This window comes from Sturnus vulgaris, chromosome 21 (assembly GCF_052056855.1).
Source record: "Sturnus vulgaris isolate bStuVul1 chromosome 21, bStuVul1.hap1, whole genome shotgun sequence".
NCBI classification, from domain to species: domain Eukaryota; kingdom Metazoa; phylum Chordata; class Aves; order Passeriformes; family Sturnidae; genus Sturnus; species Sturnus vulgaris.
This window is the reverse complement of record NC_142263.1, coordinates 5,096,515-5,114,986: the sequence shown is the minus strand read 5'-3', so window position 1 is coordinate 5,114,986 and position 18,472 is coordinate 5,096,515. Positions and strand designations below refer to the sequence as shown.

At 42.1% G+C, this 18,472-nt stretch overlaps 1 protein-coding gene across 1 annotated transcript; it reads right to left on the bottom strand.

Annotated features, from left to right (window-relative positions):
• Positions 1–340: 340 nt before the first annotated feature.
• On the bottom strand, positions 341–16,249 carry NCBP3 (nuclear cap binding subunit 3). Its single transcript, XM_088177148.1, has 13 exons — positions 16,061–16,249; positions 14,388–14,453; positions 13,659–13,764; positions 12,644–12,769; positions 10,573–10,701; positions 8,352–8,425; positions 7,378–7,486; positions 6,542–6,641; positions 6,166–6,272; positions 4,856–5,147; positions 3,956–4,113; positions 2,667–2,831; positions 341–2,161 (listed from the first exon to the last, which is right to left on the bottom strand). Exons 1-13 carry the CDS (start codon positions 16,211–16,213, stop codon positions 1,926–1,928), a joined length of 1,821 nt encoding a protein of 606 aa, XP_088033274.1. The 5' UTR covers positions 16,214–16,249; the 3' UTR covers positions 341–1,925.
• Positions 16,250–18,472: the final 2,223 nt, after the last annotated feature.

Here is an 18,472-nt window from a genome sequence, read left to right as displayed (position 1 = left end):
TTGATTCCACACATCTTTTAGATCAGCTACAGAGATCCTCTATGGCCATTAGTTCATCCTTCAGGTTTAAATTAGGAATATTGACATGGAAACACCATGCAAGGGTTCCCAATAATCCAGGTGCTTTGCTGGATGAGGTGGTCGATTCCTTCCAGGAAAAGGAAAGGTCCCAATGGATTCCAGGCAGTGACACAACACAAAGGTTTACTGGCAAAAAGACACTGGTGGAATAAATTTTATCAGGATCTGGAGAGATGTGACCCTCTGGGAAAGCTTGGGGAGAGGATATCAATGAAAGCACTCGTTTGAAATGAAGTTATTACAGTGATCACACATTGCAGACGTTTTCTCAACAGTACTTTTATGAGACATTTATATATTCAATAATTAAATATAAAATCAAGGATGAGTGTCACAAAACAAGGAAAGAGTAAGGCTTGAAGCCTGCTCAGCCCCCAGATTGCCCCTCCAGTCATCACTGTGCCTGTCATTTGACCTTTCATTTTACATGCTGCTATCCTCACACATCATAAAGCAGAAGAAAAGTTAATTTTGCACATTCCTTGCTGAAACCTCAAACCTACTTAGTACAAAAATAGGGGGAGCAAAACTGAAAAAAAAAAAAAAAAGAAAAAAAAAGGGAAAAATTTGCTTGCTAAAAGCAGAAATGGGAAGAGAAGTTCACAGGTATTTTGGACTGACTGAACCAAGGAACAGGGACAATGCAAACAGATTTCAGAGTATTAAAATGGTTTTGCTACCTGTTGGTTACCTGAATGTGATGTGCTCCATTATTCCTCACTCAGAATTACTGGCAACATGAAAAAAAAAAATAGCAGTTGCACACTGATCAAACCCTTGTCCTACCCAGGGAGGGGTGAAAATGTGCAGGTAAAAAAGATGAATGGAACAAGTCACCCATGTCCACATCCACGTGTACTATACAGGAAGAACATCCAAAATATTGACAGGAGACAGTGATCCTAAAGTTTTCCTTTTCTCTTCACTTCTATATAGACAGAGAACAGCACAGAGGAGAACACCACTAGAGCTTTCACCATGGCCAACAGGAAGATTCTCACAAATATAAAAATGTTTTCCAGCTCTTGGATTGCTTCAGCACATAATCTAGGTGGAATGAAAGGAATATAATCCCTCCTCATAGAACAACAGCAAAAAAACCCAAAAAAACAAAAAAACCCCAAACCCTCAGGGATTTACACAATTATTAAACATCCAACTTGGCAGTCCTGAATATCTCAATCCCTGCTACAGCAGAATGTGGTATCACCAAAATAAATGAGCAGGATTCCTTGTATTCCACTGGGACAACTACATGGAATTTAACTGTAAAAAATGTGTAATTTGGATTTACATTCAGTGTGTTGGAAGAAGGGAATGTGATAATCAATCCCTTCATGCTTTATCCCTGCTGGCTGCCCACCCAGGAAGCTTTCTTGTTATTACTTCAGGAGGAAAGGAAAGGTGCTGGTAAGAGCCAGAAGGGCAAGGCAATGATCTGGATCATGAGATGCCCTGTTCTTTGGATGAAGTGTGTCAAACATTTTGTTAAAAGCCTCCATGATGAAAATACCAAGAACAGAAAAGGTCTCCTTAAAAATACAGAGCATTTCTGCCTCATCTTTTAAGTTCAAAGCTCGGGGGAGAAAATGTTTTGCTACAATTGACTACAGGTTTGCTGTCACAAACAGAGATGACAATGCCCTACAGAGCACAGGGCCAGCCACACACTCCAGACAAACGTCTTTGCTTTAGGGTTCAAGTGGTTTATGCCTCTCTTGTTGTAGAAAAGGAGCAGAGAAACTTCCTTCACTGCAGAGTCTTTGCCAGTGTCCAGCTTTTGGGCAAAGGGGATCCTGCCAGGCTGCAGAGTCACCACCTGGAGGGTCAGGCTGTGGAACCAGTCATGATTCAGAGTCTGAGCCAGAGCTGCTTTCCCGGCTGATCTCGATTTGTAGCGAGGGTAAATGATCCAAGCGACTCTTTTTTTGCCTGGACTGTTCTTTTTCCTTAATGAGAGCACCCCAAACCCTCTGCAGCTCAGAGTCATCTTCCTCTGGAGATGCCACAGAGTTTTCAGCTTTCTCTGGAGTCTTTTCCTGTGTCTTTGGAGCAGACCCCAATCTGGTCCATAAATTACCTAAGCAGATGAAAAACAAACATTAAAAAAAATCCAAAACAGGCAGGACTGAGAGGGAAGAAGTCAAGGAACCAATTCTTAAACTCACTGCAACTCTTCAAACCCTTCATACTCCTCCCACCTTAATATATGGCATGGAACTGATCATGCTTTGAAGAGTTATTGAAATTAAGCTGCAGGAGGCTCAGGGCAGCCTTGTTCATTGTCCCCCATTTCAGAGGATGTTTAATTCACACCTGAAGTGCCCCTGCATTCCTGACACGTGTTTTGGTGCCCACAGTTTGAAAGCAGTCCTTGATCTTCAGCACACCTCCATAAAAACACTGCTCCCAAAAAAACCCCAGCTCCTCCTTACATGCATTTAGATTTCAGAGCTCTGAACAAACATTTGCTAATTTATCCTGAATTTTGTTCAACTCCACCCCTCCACGGCTTTCTGCTGGAATTTCTCTTAGCCTCCAAAACCAAAGGAAGTGCAGCAGAACATTTTCTGCACACAACTAACCTGATTTCTTCTCTCTGGTGTCAGAGTAGAGGCCTTTCACATCTTGTTTGGGGATTCCCAGCCTGCTGTGCACATCTGAGATTGGTTCTCGACGAGGAGCACAGGTACTGCTTGGGGCTTTGATTTCTGGAGAGTGTGGCCGTTTTCCCAGTCTCTGCCTCACATCTGGGGATATTTTCAGTGATTAAAATGACAAAAAAGAAAAAATCCTGTTGTATTTACCTCTGCCAGCTCACTTTATGATCATTTACTTCTCTGTTTTTGTCTTTTCTTTAGTCTTTTCATTTAGGTCTTTGATACTCAAGATTTCCTGGCAATTTCTGCCATACAATTTATCCAGATTTCATTTCAGTTTTGCCAATAAATTTGACATTCAATGTTTTAAGTTATGCTCTGTTCAAAAGATAAAAGCCTAAGTTATCCCATGGCCTGCTGCTTTTCTGGTGTAGTAACAGAGTGTGTAAATATCCAGCAGGAGGTAAAATTCCATGAAAACTGGTCTGCCTTCAACAATTCTTTTAGTAATAGATACCTTGATTTACAATTTTACCACTGCTTGGTATTTGGCAGAATAAAATAAAAAGAATACTAAAGATATTGATACTTAACCCTTGATGTGAAGTTTGTATTCTAAAATTTGCCTGGCATAGCTGAATGTTCCCAATCTTACAGAGGGTCCAGGCAAACATATGAAGGCAAAGGGAATTTTAGGATCATGTGTCAACTTGTCAAAGGCCCAAAATGGGTAGGAGGGGTAAAATAAACAAACCTAATTTTGACATTTCATTGATACAAAAAGGTATTTTTCACTTATCAGTCAGATAATACGTCAGAAGCAGCTGAAATTATACGTTTAAGTCAAAGAAATAAGTTATTTAAGCTCAAAAATAAATCCTTCCAAATGCAAAAACCACCCATCTTCATGGAATACACATTTTTGAATATGTGTTTATATGTATTTTTAAGTGTGGTCAGTGTTTCACATTTGATTTTGTGCATCACCTTCCCTGTGTGCTTCTCAGCTGCAGAGAATTTCTGCCTCAAGGAGGGAGCCCCAAAAAGGACAAAGTGGGGAGAAATTGGCACAGGCAAAGAAAATAAATGGAAATCAACTTCAGACTTAAAAAAGCTTTCACTGAAGTGCACTTGATTTTTTCCCCAAAGCAATTCCCAACTCAATCTCTTAGTGAGGACAAACTGTGAATGCAGAGTTTATCTGCAGTGGAGCACAGGTGTGAAATAAATATATTTTAGTGACAATTCTGCCCAGCAATGAGTGATAAATTTACCTGATTTGACAGTGCTGTTTGGCTGCCGTGGCCCAGAGTTATTCTGACGTTTCTCTTCCAACAGGAGCCTCACATCTGCAACTTTCTCCAAGGATCCTTTGCTGCCAATCCTGTTTTTGATGTTGCTGGTGGCTATGCTATCTGCTCGCATGGAATTCCTAAAAAAAAAATAAAAAAATCATAGATTTGATGTCCTTTAAATAAAATTCAATCCAGTATAGTTCTTCAGTCTTCTTACATGGAAAATTACATCACAGAAAATAAGAATATCAGGATTTCTCTGCTTAGAAAAAGAAGTAAAAACAATGCTTAGAAGCTGTTCAAGCCAGAATCCTAAATATTCAAGTATTTAGGATTTATCTAACAATATCATATTAACAATAATTCCATGAATACCTCAGTATCCATGTCCAGGCAGCCTCAAAATTGTTGACATTATGATGAGTACAATCACCCTAATGAAGGGACACATGTTAGTTATTTTATTAATCTACAATATATACAACTTTGGTTAGTAAGCCCATAATGAACATAAATTCATTTTTATCATCAACAATTGAGAGTTATTTATCTTTCTGAGATAAAGAGCAAGGGGCAAAGAGAAAACAGAAAGAAGAGTTGTTTTTCCCTGTTAATTGTGATTGTTTGGATAAACCTCTCTTGATTCTACTTTGAGTTTCATTATTATTAATCAACAAGGATAGAGAGATCTGCAGAAGAAGCTGTATAAAAAATGTGAATTCTATTAAAAGCCTAGTTTCTGTATTTTTTGTTAGAGTATCTACTACAAAATTATATCAAGAACTGAAAAGTAGTTTCAGGTTTGTCATCAAGCTCCGACAGCTCTAAACCCAGGAAAAGCCTCTTCACTGCTACTTTCGAAGACTTAAGAAATTTTACCTAATATTTTTCAGCTGTGACTCCACCTCATCAGCATACATGGTCATCTTCATGCTTTTTTTGGGCGAGGGGGTGGAAATCATTTTCAGTTCCAGGTCGTAGTCCATCTCATCCGAGTCCGAGGCGCTGGACCTGCGGGCGGCGCTGCGCTCCCGCGACTGCCGGAACGCCTGCAGCTCATCGCGGTACTCCACCACCACCCGCTCATCTTCATCCATGTCCTCATCCTCCTCCTCCCCCTCCTCCTCCTCCTCCTCCTCCTCAATGGGCTCTTCGGGAACATTCACCAAGCCTGCAGCAAAAACAGCTCATTCTCATCAGATGAGGTTTAGCATCTCTAGAAAGGGCTTGAAAATCACCTCGCTGCTAGAGGTGAGCGTGTGCTGTTCTTTTAGTTCTCTCTTCTTAAAGACAGGGAATATTTTGCCAAATATTTTAAGCGGAATCAATAAGTGGGCTAAAACTGCCACAGGACAAAATGTGCCTGGTTCACTCCCTGAGGCCTGGCCAAGTGCTGGACAGAGTAATTAAAGTGCAACTGCCTCTTGCAGAAGGTGCAGCTCTTCCTTCCTGAGCTAAGCACAATTCCCAGGATCTTACAGGGCTTAATGTGCCAGCTGCTGGCTCTGCAAAAATCCTTTCAAGTCCTGCAAGCAGCAATGCCAAAAAGAACACAAGTGTCATTATTATGAATTTATCACAGACAGTGATTTAAATAGAAACTATTTCAATTTAGTCATCACCAGCACTCAGACATCTCTTCAGACAGCACTACATGATCAACATGGAAAATGTTCCATGAGATCTGACACATCCCTGGCTGTATTTTTAACAGGCCAATCACACTGTACTTGTCTCATGTCAGATTTTTACACCCATTATTTTTCTACCTTAGGCAGCAGATGAAGACATTCAAGCCTAATTAACAGAATTTTCTCACCTCTATTGTTCTACATTTAGAGATTGCTTTTTTAGAGACTGGGAGAATTTACTTAGCAAGTATGACAAATTGCCAAGAAGGCTGAAGAAGTCATTCACCCCTTCTTGTGGCCTGTGATGCCACAGTCCCCATGCCCTAAATTTGTAAAAGAAAAAAATGTCACACAAAAAAAGCAGCAGCTATTTTGGGAAGCAACGAGCAGAATTAAGTTTCCATCTCAGGAATTTCCTCTAAACTCTTAAAACGGGATTCAGATTTCTTTTTTTTTTTTTTTTTAAGAAAACTTCCACGCATGCCATGGGATTGGTGAGGCAGTGCTCCAGATCCGTGTCCCAGTGTCCCCACAGGGCTGTCCCAGTGTCCCCAGTACCTGAGTGCCGGTGTTTGTAGGGAGGAGTCAAGCCCACATCGTCCCCAAGCAGCGTCCTCTTCTTGATCACATCCCGATGGATCCTGCGGGAGTGGTACCTCCTCTTCCTGCAAAACCAGAGAGAGGTGACATTCCTGGCACAGCAGGTATGGCTCACTCATTAAGCCCCAGATCCTGGATGAAGGATATGTAATTATCACCTATTTTAATATATTTATGTCAGAGCTGGTCTGGATGGTTTGAAGAGAAAGTGAGAAAATTCTCTGCTTAAAATTCACACTCACATTGCAAGCATCTACATAAACCAAATAGAAAATCCACGAATTAAAACAGTTTTACAACCTGCAATGTTCCAATTCCTCTGTCCAACACTCACCAAGAATTGCTAAGAATTCCTTTCATGCCTCCATAATTTGGATTGCCATATTTCATGTAATACTGGCTTCTCCTGGCAGCTCCCAGCTCCTTTTTGTCATCTGCAAAACAACATTAATTATAGGAATTTTTCCCTCTTAGAGTGTAACTTAACAGCATAAAAATAAATAACCATCCAAAGACAGAGAGTGAGACTGAGTGTGCCTTAAAATCAGAATGACTTTCCCCTCCTCCATGAAGGATTCAATTTTGCTTACACCTCTGGAATTTCTCCTACCACCACAGCTTTATTTGTGTCTAGAAACTTAATTCCAGGGAGGACTGGGTTTCTATAGATCAGTTTAACAGGGCTTTACATCCCCCTGTCACTGCTGCAGTTTCCACTCACCTTCCTCATCAGCTTTCTTTTCCTAATCAATGTGCCACTTCCTACATGGTCCAGAAATTATATACATTTTCATTTCATTCATAAATAAAATGTACATTTAGCAATAATTTTTACTAATCCCTCTCAAGGCTGGCATCTCAAGTTATATCCATATTTATAAAATATAGAATTTACTTCTGGAAAAAGACATCATAAAACCTATTCCATGGAAATGGGAAGAATGCCCTGAGCCCAAGATACAATTTCCAGGTACAATAATTTTCATACAACTTCAACTGGATATCATTGACACAAGAAAGGGAGATTTAGGGCAAAACCTTAACACCTAACAATCAACAAAAAAAAAAAAAAACACTTGTAAATAAGAAGTAGGCACTTTGAGCCATTAATTAGTCACCAAATAAAACTACAAGAAGCAATGAATTTGGGGTGCTTTGAAGGTCATTTACCTTTAGTAGCAAATCTCATGAATAGCTTGTTTCCTTTAGCCAGTTTATTGGCAGGGCGAAGGTCATTTCGCAGGAGAGAATCCTCTTCTACCTGGGAGAGGGCATCCAACTTTGGGGGCAAAAAAGGTATTTTGGACTCAAAAATAATCAAATGACTGTTGAACAAAAATGGGTTGCTTACAGAGAAGCAATCGAGTGATTATGAAGAAAGTCACTTTTCAAATGATGTTCAAATGAATTCTGCTTTTTATTCTTGACGAGCTGGTGTTAATTTTTAATGTAAATTGCCCTGAAAATTTAAAATATTTCCTGCTCTTGCTCCGTAACATTAACTCAGGTTATTAAATCCAGTAATTGTCAAAAGACTCTACATTACTGACTGAAATGCACAAAATAAAGAGCACAACTTGGACACTGAAAGAAAGTGGTTTTTTCCCATTTCATATCTAAATGATTTTATTAACAGGTTCTCATGCCCTCACACAATGATTAAAAACCTTTCTTTTGCATTTATAGAATCTTAAATGCAGACTTCCATGACGTAAGAGTGTTCACTGAGCCATTCCTGAAGGAAATTCTAATCACACCTATTACACCCCCAGCCAGTGGGGATTAAATTGCTGCCAGGGCAGCACTGTGTGCTGATTCCCACACATCCATGGGCAGCCTAAATCCCACTGGGCTCTGAGCACTTTCCCTGCTGAAAGGTCATTGCCTTCCATTATTGTTCTCTCATTGCCTCCTCCCAGCAGAAAAGAGAGGCCAGGCTCACTCTTAAACTCTCCAAAATCCATTTTCACAAAGCACTTTCCACTGGGATTATCATCACCTGCACGCTCCCTCTTGCTCCCTACCTAATTTATTTTGATAATTAAATTGTGAATTGCAAACAGAAACCTAAAATGCTGTGAAAACTTCACAGCAGCCAGAGCAAAACTTCCACAGCAGAGTTTCCACTTCCCCTCTGTACTGACCTCCACATCACTGGGATTGTCATCCTCAACCTCTCCTTCTTCTGTCTCATCATCAGAGCTTTCCTCCTGTTTTTCTAAGGAAAATAATTGGGAAAAAAAAAACAAAACAAAACAAAACCAAGCTCCATTTTAGTGTGTCAGCCTCATTTGATTGATGATTACCTACATTGCCTGAGATCAGCCTGAAGGTGTTTTCCTTTCTCCTGAGCAGCCTAGGGAATAATCAAAGCAGTGAATGCCTATGGAAAAGTGGAGCACAGTGAAATTCAGAGCCCTGTGCCTGCAGCAGCACATGTGCATCATTAATTTAATTCTTTGAAAGCCAATGAAACTGCACTGCCTGTCAGGATTTAGCGTGTTCAAAATTAGAGAGCAGCAAGGCCGAGGCACTAAAGGCACATAAAAGCCTTTCCTTCCATCTCCTTTCTCAAATGCCTACAAATATCCAACACTAACAGTGTAAAACAGGTTATTAATCAAAAGCTTAAAGAGAAGGAGCAGTAAAACGGAGAAAAAACAACCTTAGTGACTTAATTTTGCTGTGAAGTAACTAAAAAGAAGTATATGCTTTAATTTTTCAGTTCTTTTTAGCCCAGTATAAGAAAATTCATGCTGAATTTTTTTTTTTCAAAGTCCCCAAGGAGTAAAATATTGTAAAAAAGTAATAACTATGGACAGCTATGAAGTGTGATATGCCAACATCGTTTGCAAAGATCTCAAAGTACTTCACAGGCCTAAGATTAAAAACCCTTTTATATTTCAGAGTTCCTCATCTTAAATCTCATCCAACTTAAAAACTTAAAATAGAGAGTGGCAGCTGTTCAAAATATTCCTGAGTGAAAACAATAAAGCACAATTAACCAAACTGAAACCAAAGAGAGAATTTAAGTAAAAAAATTACCCAAATTCAAATCATAGTAATTAAGTTCCATCAGGGAGAGTATTCATGCGTTTTTCTCTCTCACAAATTAGAAGTTTCTCACAGCACAGACCAATCTTTTGCTTCCCTAAATGTCTAAACAGCCCTGAAATTCCTATCTAAAAAAAGGAATGTAACCAAGCCAGATGACTCCAGGGTATCTGTATGGATCTCACACCTTAAGATGTAATTGAACAGTCTGTACTTTCTCTAATATCCCACTTTTCCAGAGGAACAGGAGTAATTCAGATGACAGCTCTTATTTTCAGAGGGGTGTAATGATAATATAATATGCAATTCAAAGCAAGCAGGATTAAATATATATGTTTATGCTCCATTTAAGCAATGTCCCTAATCTCCAAAAATTTCATAACGAGTCTTACTCGAAGCTTTATCAACATTTGGCCAAAATTAAATGAGGATGGTTGAGGAGCCACTGCTTTGTGGAGAAAAGGAGCAGGAAAAGGGGGTGGATTAGAAGAATCCCAAAGTTTAACAAAGCCTTAAACACCAAATTTCCCAGAAAGGCTTTTGGAAGTACTGCAGGTATCTAATGGAGAGATTGGCTGCTTGCATTTAGGTCATATACAGCATTTGAAAGCAAAATCTATGGAAGAATGATATTTATTAACTTTTTTTTGCTGTGTTTAATGTGATAGAGCACCTCCAACCACAGCACTCACAGCAGCCTAAGAGCAAAACTATCCTCAGGTAGCAAAACGCTGCTTTTAAACTTCCCCACATAAAAGAAAAATAAATTTACAACCAAGGCTGATCACGACACTGGAGATGTACTTTCACTGCTCTCCTCTTTTATAACCAACCTTTCCAAAACTGCTTTCTTGAAAGGATAACAGCCAAATTTAGAGCTGAAGTGATGCACTGTCACGCTGCTGTGAGGGATACACTTGAAGGATGGTGGTGCATCACAAAGGGAATTAGCTGTGCTATTTCATTCCTCACACCTGCTCTTTGCCCACTTTGCCTTTGCAGGCACATCACACAGAGCTATTTCTGTGCACATGTCCCACTATAAATACCAGCTCTCAGCATCACCCTCCTCTAACACGTTTAGTATGGACTGAATTACTGCTTTTGGTCTAGCTCCAACCCACCTTTTAAGAAGCAGCTTCTTCAAAAGGTTTCCAAGATGAAAGCCTTTTTTAAAGTGGCAGAATACATTTACCTGCAACTATATGATAGAAGCTCCTTCAGTAATTTAGGTTATGCAATACCCCAGCACAAGTTTAAAGTTTCATTGATTTAATGAGATGATGGCTGTATTTGCATATCTCAATCTACCTTTCTTGGTTTTTTCAGCTGTCTTCTCCTTGTTGTTTTCTCTGCTCTTTGTTTTCTCCTGATCAGGCAGGGAACTCATATTTATTAGAGCCCGTGTTGCTGTCACTTCATCAAGCCAGACCACATTACCTGGGACAAATAGAAACACAAAAGCCAAATGCAGTTGGTGTCATCAAGCAGTCACATCTCCCCTGCCCTGCTGGAATGAGATTAATGACAAAAATTCAATAATGACAGAAAAGCCATCAGATCTCTTGCAGGGAAAGTCGTATTTTTTAACACAGCTGATAATCTGGAGGACACACAGTCTTCAGCTTATTACAAAACACGAGAGCTGAACAAAACCCCAAAATCACTGAAATGCACAGCCATAGATTTGAGAGGCTTCCTGAAAACAGCAAATCAGGGCACTGGATTGGGGTCAGTGGATCCATGTGTTCCCACACAAATGTGATTTAGGGAGCAGCAGGGGGCAGGAATGAAGCCTGGATTTTTTTCCCCTTTGGCAAGTTAACAGAACCTTGGACTTTAGTGCAGAATTCTGTTAATCTTTTCCAAAAAGCAGGAAAATAGGGTAAAATAAGAGACTGCTCAAGCACTTTGCACAGATTATAGAGTACACAGGTTCACAATATCATTCAGGATGTGCCTTAAGTATCAGCAGATGGTATTAAAATATAACTTATTAGGCCAATTAAAAGCATTTCATAGATGTTGAAATGGAAAGAGCTAAAACTGCTTAGAAACAGGATTTGAACAAAAGCTTTCTGCACTTGGTACAAATACAGCAACAAATGTGTCTGTTTTGCTGTTAAGCAGAGTGGATTCAGATATTACAAAACTGTACAGTGACACTAAAGAAGAGAATCTCTCTTAAATTACTCAAACAGATAAGGTGAAGAACACCCAGGTATTAACTTAAATGACTGGTTAATAAATCTACATTTTCTTTCAGTCTGCCTCATTTTCCCATCTCCAGATTTCCAAAACGTTCATCATTTCAAATTCATCAGTTTGAGACACAGAACACTAAATCCACCTTTGCACTAAGTCACCTTAAGTTTTTGCCATCATGCAAACCTATGCTGAAAAGAAAAAGTTTTTTTCTTGATATTTTCACTGAATGTAGCTGACATGGTAACCCAGACACAGCATGAAAATTCACCATTAAAAAAGATGTGTAATAACTATAGCTGGGTATTGTTACAACCCTGAAGCCTCATTTTTCACATGAATTTACTCATGCAGCATTTAAGAAAGGAGACAATCTTAGAAATGAAGCCTCAGATAGAGTTAAGCTGTGCATTTCCAAGTTCCTGCATCAGCACAGGTCCATCCAGCAGCTCTGTACTCTAATTATCCACCCAGGGCTCATTGGGTTTCACATTTTCTATCAGCTTGTGCCAGTCCTTCAAGCTGTCACATACAGTGACTTCAAGGTCACCAGTATTTTGTAGAACACCATCTGTTTTGTCTTGCATTGAACAGAATTTCTTCAGGGTCACTCCAGAGAATGAAGTTACTGATTCTCAGCTTTTAGCCATGCTTGTCAGTAAATTTTCAGCCATTTGGAAAACCTGCACTGGCTCCTATTTCTTTTTCTATTATTTCAGGCACAAGGTTTGTAGCCACATGACAGTCTCAGAATATTGCAGTTCCAGGATCCAGCACCCAAATGTAGCAAAGAACTCTTCAGTGTCAGTGAGGAAAGCACAACTCTCCACCACCTTTGATCTTGCAGATATCACTCCCCAAAACAGCCCTTACCATGTGTACTCACATTCCTTTTCCAATCTATGGAAATCACACCCAGCTGCCACCTCCTTCCACCCACCCATTTCTCCTGGAGCATGCACTACACAAATATGGCAACAAATCTCCTCCTCCTCCACACAAAACCATCCCAACCTGCCCAACTGCACAGTTCAATCACCCTCTCTCAGATATATTATTTATGTCAAGATGGAAGCAGCACATAATTTTAGACCTTCTTCTTTTTCCCCTTAGAGATACAGCTGTGATCAGGTTTAAAAAAAAAAGAGTAAGAGTTACAAATACTCTGTTTACTTACATGAAGTGTCATCCAGCCACTCGATATGAGCAGGAGGATACTCTTTGAAATAGGCAAAGATGTCCTGGGTACTCATCTCATCCACTCCACAAATGTAAATGGTGTCCAGCCTTACTTTAGGAATTGCTATAAAGAGGAAAAGACACGAACTGGTATTTATTCCAAGCTTTCAGATTAGAACCATATGGGTTTATAAGGCAAATACTTCAAATAAATTAAAGAGGAACTAATTGAAATGAAGCATGACATAGACCATAACTTAATTTATTCTCCCACAATGCAAAACTTCAATAAATTGAGAATTGAAAGAGGTTACTGGTAGATACAGAGACTGCACGGCAACCAAACAGCTTGAAAAACATTTTTTTTCCTCTTTGAACACTGCCAAAGTACTATCATTAAGTACTAAAGAGCCAGAACAAAACAAGGTCCTGCACAAAGCACTTCCACTTGTATCACCTGATGGGGAACTGTTCCAGGCCACAGCTTAGCAGGTCCAAGCTGCCAGTTGGAAAAAAAGCCTTGAGAACTAACTGGGTGCCAAAAGCACCAATCTGCTGTGCACACATCTCCTGGCTTCTGCTCCAGCTTGCCATCAGTGCAGCCTCACTGTGTGTACAGCACAGAGTCTGATGTCCCTGTGCACAGGACACAGAGTCCTCCACGTGTACCCACACAGTGCTCCAGGGCTTTTACAAAGCATTTAAGGATTCTTAAAGCAGCACTGACCCAGAATGTGAATCTCGGGCATGTAGCACTAGGAAATAAGGCACACAAAAAAATATTGTCTTTGTGCTGGGCTTGGTAAAACGAAGAGTGAACTGGCAAGTGTCAAATAGGTTAAAAATAATGATCTGCAAAAGAAAAGGTGGAAAAACCCCAAAGTGATTCCTTTTAGCAGTGATCTGGCAAAACCTCTGGGAATGTAGAAAATATTGCAGGATCAATCAAGTCAAGACACTGTGAGGAAGTAACTGAAGGGATCTTTTCTCCTGACTGCTGGATGAACTCGTACCTTTCTTCATCATGTCCCGGTCCAGGGCCACGTTCCTCTGGGCCAGGTTCACCTCAGCCCGAAAATGGAAGCGTTTGGCTCTTTGTTCCTTCTTCTCAATTGCCTCCTGCAAAATGCAAAACAATGCACTCAAACAGGAGTCAGCAGCACCCTCAACAAACTGCACCGAGGATACTCAAAATCTACCAGGCAGCAACAATTTATATTAATAATTCTAGTAATTCTGCAGAGACCTGTAGGTTTCAGAATGTAGCAGTAGTTCACCAAAATATTTCTGTGCCACAGAGCAATTTTTGTGTATTTCCAGCAGTGGGAATCAGGATGCATGGAAAACAAGGTGTCTTGGACAACACAGACTCCATCATGGAACAGGAACATTATCTAGTCCTCACTAACAAATATTAAATAAAACCTCTCTCTCAAAGGAAGCCTACCACAGGCAAAATTCATCTTTGAAGATTACAGAGTTTTTTCCCATGTTTTTTAAATATATACAAGAGTGTGAATTTGTTTCTCTGAGGATGAATTTAACACTGGAGAGCTGGCTCCAGAGAATTTTTTAGACTGGCATCTCAGGCTCTTCTAATGTAGCTCATGAGCAACAGCCTGGCTGGAACTTGTGCAGTTTTGAAAACTGGCTAAGAAGTTCCTTGTTCTCCAGATTTTATTAGGAAGCATCACAGGTTTTTGGATCTTCAAAATGTTGAAGACCCATAGCACAAAAATTACCTTGGAGGTTACATCTATTCCAGTGATGAAACTTCCAGCTTTGTTTTCGTATCTCCTACTGGTGTCCTGAAACAAAGCAAAACGGTGATGAAATCTCAATGAGCACTGAAAGCTACACACTTGTTATACTGAAAAAACACCTGATTATTTCTACAAGAAATAGATCCTCTTTTCCTTGATGCAAGCTACATCCCTGGACAGAGAGGCACTCTGATGTCAGTGAAAGCAAAAGCACATGAACTGAACCAAACTTCCCTCACTGTAAGGATTCTTTCCTTTGACTGAATTGAGTTTATATATCAGCTGCTGCCAAGCTTTTTACTCTCTCAGAAATACAGGGAAAGTCATCAAACACCTTTCCTAAGTATTTTGGGTTTGGGTATAATTTCCTTGTAAAACATGAGCAGATTTAGCAGTGATACCTGACTACTGAAATGTCAGTTTGCAGTTTTTAATCTCAGAAAGTGAGAACACCAAGCCACATCTACAATGAAACAAAATAACTTTTTATTCCTATCATTATTTTCAACCCCAAATTCCAAATACCAAGGTGAAACACTACCGTTTTGATACTGAGAGAGGGTAAAAATGGAGAATGAGGGGGGAAAAATTACAAGTTTCCTGTCCATCAGTCAGGAGTGCTGAATCAGAGAGGGACTAAACCCACAGCCCCTGAACCAATGACCCAATTCTGTGCCTTCCATTGTCTGCATCTGTAAAATGGCACCTCTTCATCCTGACACCCTCAGCTGGCAGAAGTTTGGAGCTGGAAGAACACCTCTTGGTTTTTGTTTTTTGCGTTCTTTACACTTGTGCTGCAATAATTACTTTGGCTAAAGGACCATTTCTAGAAGTAGGTTAGTCTCAGTTTAGAAAGCCTGAAGAACACACGCAATCCAACTGCTTTTCTTAGTAACAGCACCAAACTTCCTCTAATGCTGCCAAATGGTGAGAGCTACTAGAAACAGAAAAGGCAAATAAACATGATTCAAAAAGTTTTAAAGTGCAAATCAAACCGCTCAGTATCTGTGGAAGTTTCTCTTTCCATTTCTTACAGAAAGCCCCCAGTGTGTGATGTTGGCTCAGAGCACAAGGAAGTACAGCTCGCTGCTGTCTCTCAGGCCACATGTTGGGTACAAGCACGTTGTTTAATTAAAGATCAGCTTCCACAACAATTTTCACCCAAGTTTTGAGAGCAGAAGACTACTTAGGATTTTAGAACTGTGACCCATTTTTAGCTGTTAAAACCTAATCCTACTAAAACTTGTATACAGAAACAATCAGCGAGAGTTGAAAAAGGGAAGAAAAATATCGGGAAGGAAACCCTCAGAGCCCACACTCGCAGCTCTGCTATCCCTCAGATGTTGCTCGCTCCAGGTATCCCCTGTACATCAGATACCCGATTCCCCGATATCAAACATTCCCTGCACACTCTCCCACCCACAGCCTCCTCCACACCCCAACACAGCACCCCAAATCCTGTTCTCCACCGCCTCCTTTATTCCATTCCTTCCCAAGCACATCCCGCCCGTTTCCTTAGGACTCGCCTCCCCCATATCCCCGCTCGCACATCCCTGCTTTTCCCGAGAATGCCCCCAAAGCCCCCGCCGAGCGCTCAGACACCCGCACCCGCCGGAGCCAGCCCCTCGTCGCCCACAGCTCCCGGCCCTCACCGGGATGAGCTCCCGCAGCGAGCGCCTCACAGGGATGGTCTCCAGCTCTCCCTCTTCCACCTCCATGGGCTCGGGCTCGGGGCCGCGCGGCTCCGCCGTGGTCGTGCTCGCCTCCGCCTTCACGGAGATCCGCAGGCCCCGCACGGCCGCCATGGCTCCGCCAGGCCCGCCCAGCGCGGCCAGCGAGACGAGCGCGGCGCGGCACAGAGCGGCGGGGCGGCTCCGAGCGCGGAGAGCGGCCAGGAGCGCCGGGCGGGCGGAGCGCAGCGGCCCCAGCGCCGGGCCCGGGGCACGGCGGGCTCCGAGCGGGCCCCGAGACACAGCGCGACCCGAGACCAGCACACACCCCGAATACAACGCACCCCTGAGCTCAGCACACACCCTGAGCCCAGCACACACCCCGAATACAACGCACCCCTGAGCTCAGCGCACCCCGAGACCAGCACACACCCCGAATACAACGCACCCCTAAACCCAGCGCACCCCCTGAGCTCAGCACACACCCTGAGCCCAGCGCACCCCGAGACCAGCACACACCCCGAATCCAACGCACCCCTAAACCCAGCGCACCCCCTGAGCTCAGCACACCCCCTGAACCCAGCGCACCCCCTGAACCCAGCGCACCCCCTGAACCCAGCGCACCCCGAATCCAACGCACCCCCGAGACCCAGGGCACCCTAAATTCAACACAACCTGAGCCCAGCGCACCCCCTTGAGCTCAGCACACACCCTGAACCCAGGGCAGCCCGAATCCAACGCACCCTCGAGACCCAGGGCACCCCCATCCCTCTCCGGACAGAGCCGGTTCAAGGCCCGGAGGTTCAGGGTGGAGAATGGCCCCTCTTTCCCCGGCCCCGGAGAAAGGCATAGGGAAAGCGGACAAACACAGAACTTAAGTCCGTCCAAAAAAGAGGGTTTTTAAAAACTATCTGAAATCTAATGTTCAGTTTTCCCGTCCATACTAGCAGAATGTTACACCTCTGATAAAATCAAACGAATTCTCAGCTCGCAGTCTTCTGCAGTATTGTGTCCCTTTGCTCTGAGGCTCAGTTATTCTCTTTGTCCCCTTGTCCCAGGTTGTTCCAGGAGAGCAGCCTTGGCTTCTCGGCCCAAATAAACCAAATGCTTTCACCAATTGTTCATTCCCTTATTACACAAATCAGCTCCATTCCCTCACACACAGCAGACCAGAGCTCTGTTCTAGCTGAGGAGCTGCTCCTGCCTTGGCATCATTATTTCACAACTGCCACACTACACAGCCACATCCCATTGTCTTTGTGTGGTATCATCACACCACTAAGAATTCCTATTACTTCTCCAGCTGCAGGACCCTTCCCTCCAGCTCAGGCTGCTCCACACTTCACTTCTGCACATTACAAATAAAGCCCTTCCAGCCCATCCCCTGTGACACGTCATTTTCCCTCTGAACTGATGGTACTTCCCAGAAAAATTCAAATGTAAACTTTGTCACAAAGACATTTCCCAGCTGGCAGCATAAAGGCTCCTCCCCTTACATAAAGGCTCCTCCCAGCAGGATCAAGAGATCATTCCACCCATCACTCACTCCAATATTATTTATTTTCAAGTCTTCACGCAGAGCTCGTTACACAATGGCTCATGTCACTTTTCACCAAAAGTGCTACATTTGGCGCTGACATCCCACAGCAGCACCTGGCAGGAACTTCTGACACAGGTGACACTTCCAAGCCAGGTGTGAAGCCAGGTTCCAGGCCACATGAGATGAAGAAAAGGAATAAACAGGATACAGGCATCTCCTGTGAGCAGCTGAGTCTGAACTAATTGCAAGAGGAAACATTTCTGTGGAAGAAATGCTGTTTCTTCAGGTCACAGGGAAAATAAACCAGGAGATGGAACTTCTCCTTTAGTTTTACTTTTCTAATTGCCATATGATCTAGCTTGATAAAGCCAAACCCTTCAAGGAGCAGTTGGGACAGGGTTATGTGACACCAGGTCACCTTGCACTGCTGTCAGCAGAGTGCAGATGAACCTTGGGCTAATCCAGGTGCTTCCTGATTTTGTTTTAACATCCCTTGGATGTCACCTCGGGCAGAACATTGCTGTACTACAGCCTGCCATACCTGGCACCTTTTCAAGATTCACTCATTGAACTCAGCAAGAAACTTTCTGCTGATTGACTGTGGCTTTAGACACACTGCCAAAATTTTAGAGCTTCTTAGGGAAAAAATAATCTCTGGCCAAGTGGTTGAGACAATAAAATCAGGACAGGGAAATCAAACCTGGGTACCAGTGGGGCTTTTTACTGCCAGGTGGATGAATAGAATGTTTTCACAATATTTTGCAATTCCTTTCAGGATCTTTAATTAACAGTGAATTCTTCAGCATTTCAAGCCGATTTAGTTTCATTCTTCTTCGACTGTGTCCCAAAGTTTT

Bases quoted from the DNA above. Each gene is read 5' to 3' on its own strand.
- NCBP3 (XM_088177148.1), bottom strand. From the start codon at position 16,213: ATGGCGGCCGTGCGGGGCCTGCGGATCTCCGTGAAGGCGGAGGCGAGC. The intron at 13,765-14,387 runs GTAATTTTTGTG...TGCATTTTGCAG, and splicing joins GAATAGATGTAACCTCCAAG to GAGGCAATTGAGAAGAAGGA. The intron at 2,832-3,955 runs GTAAATTTATCA...AAATATCCCCAG, and splicing joins AAACAGCACTGTCAAATCAG to ATGTGAGGCAGAGACTGGGA.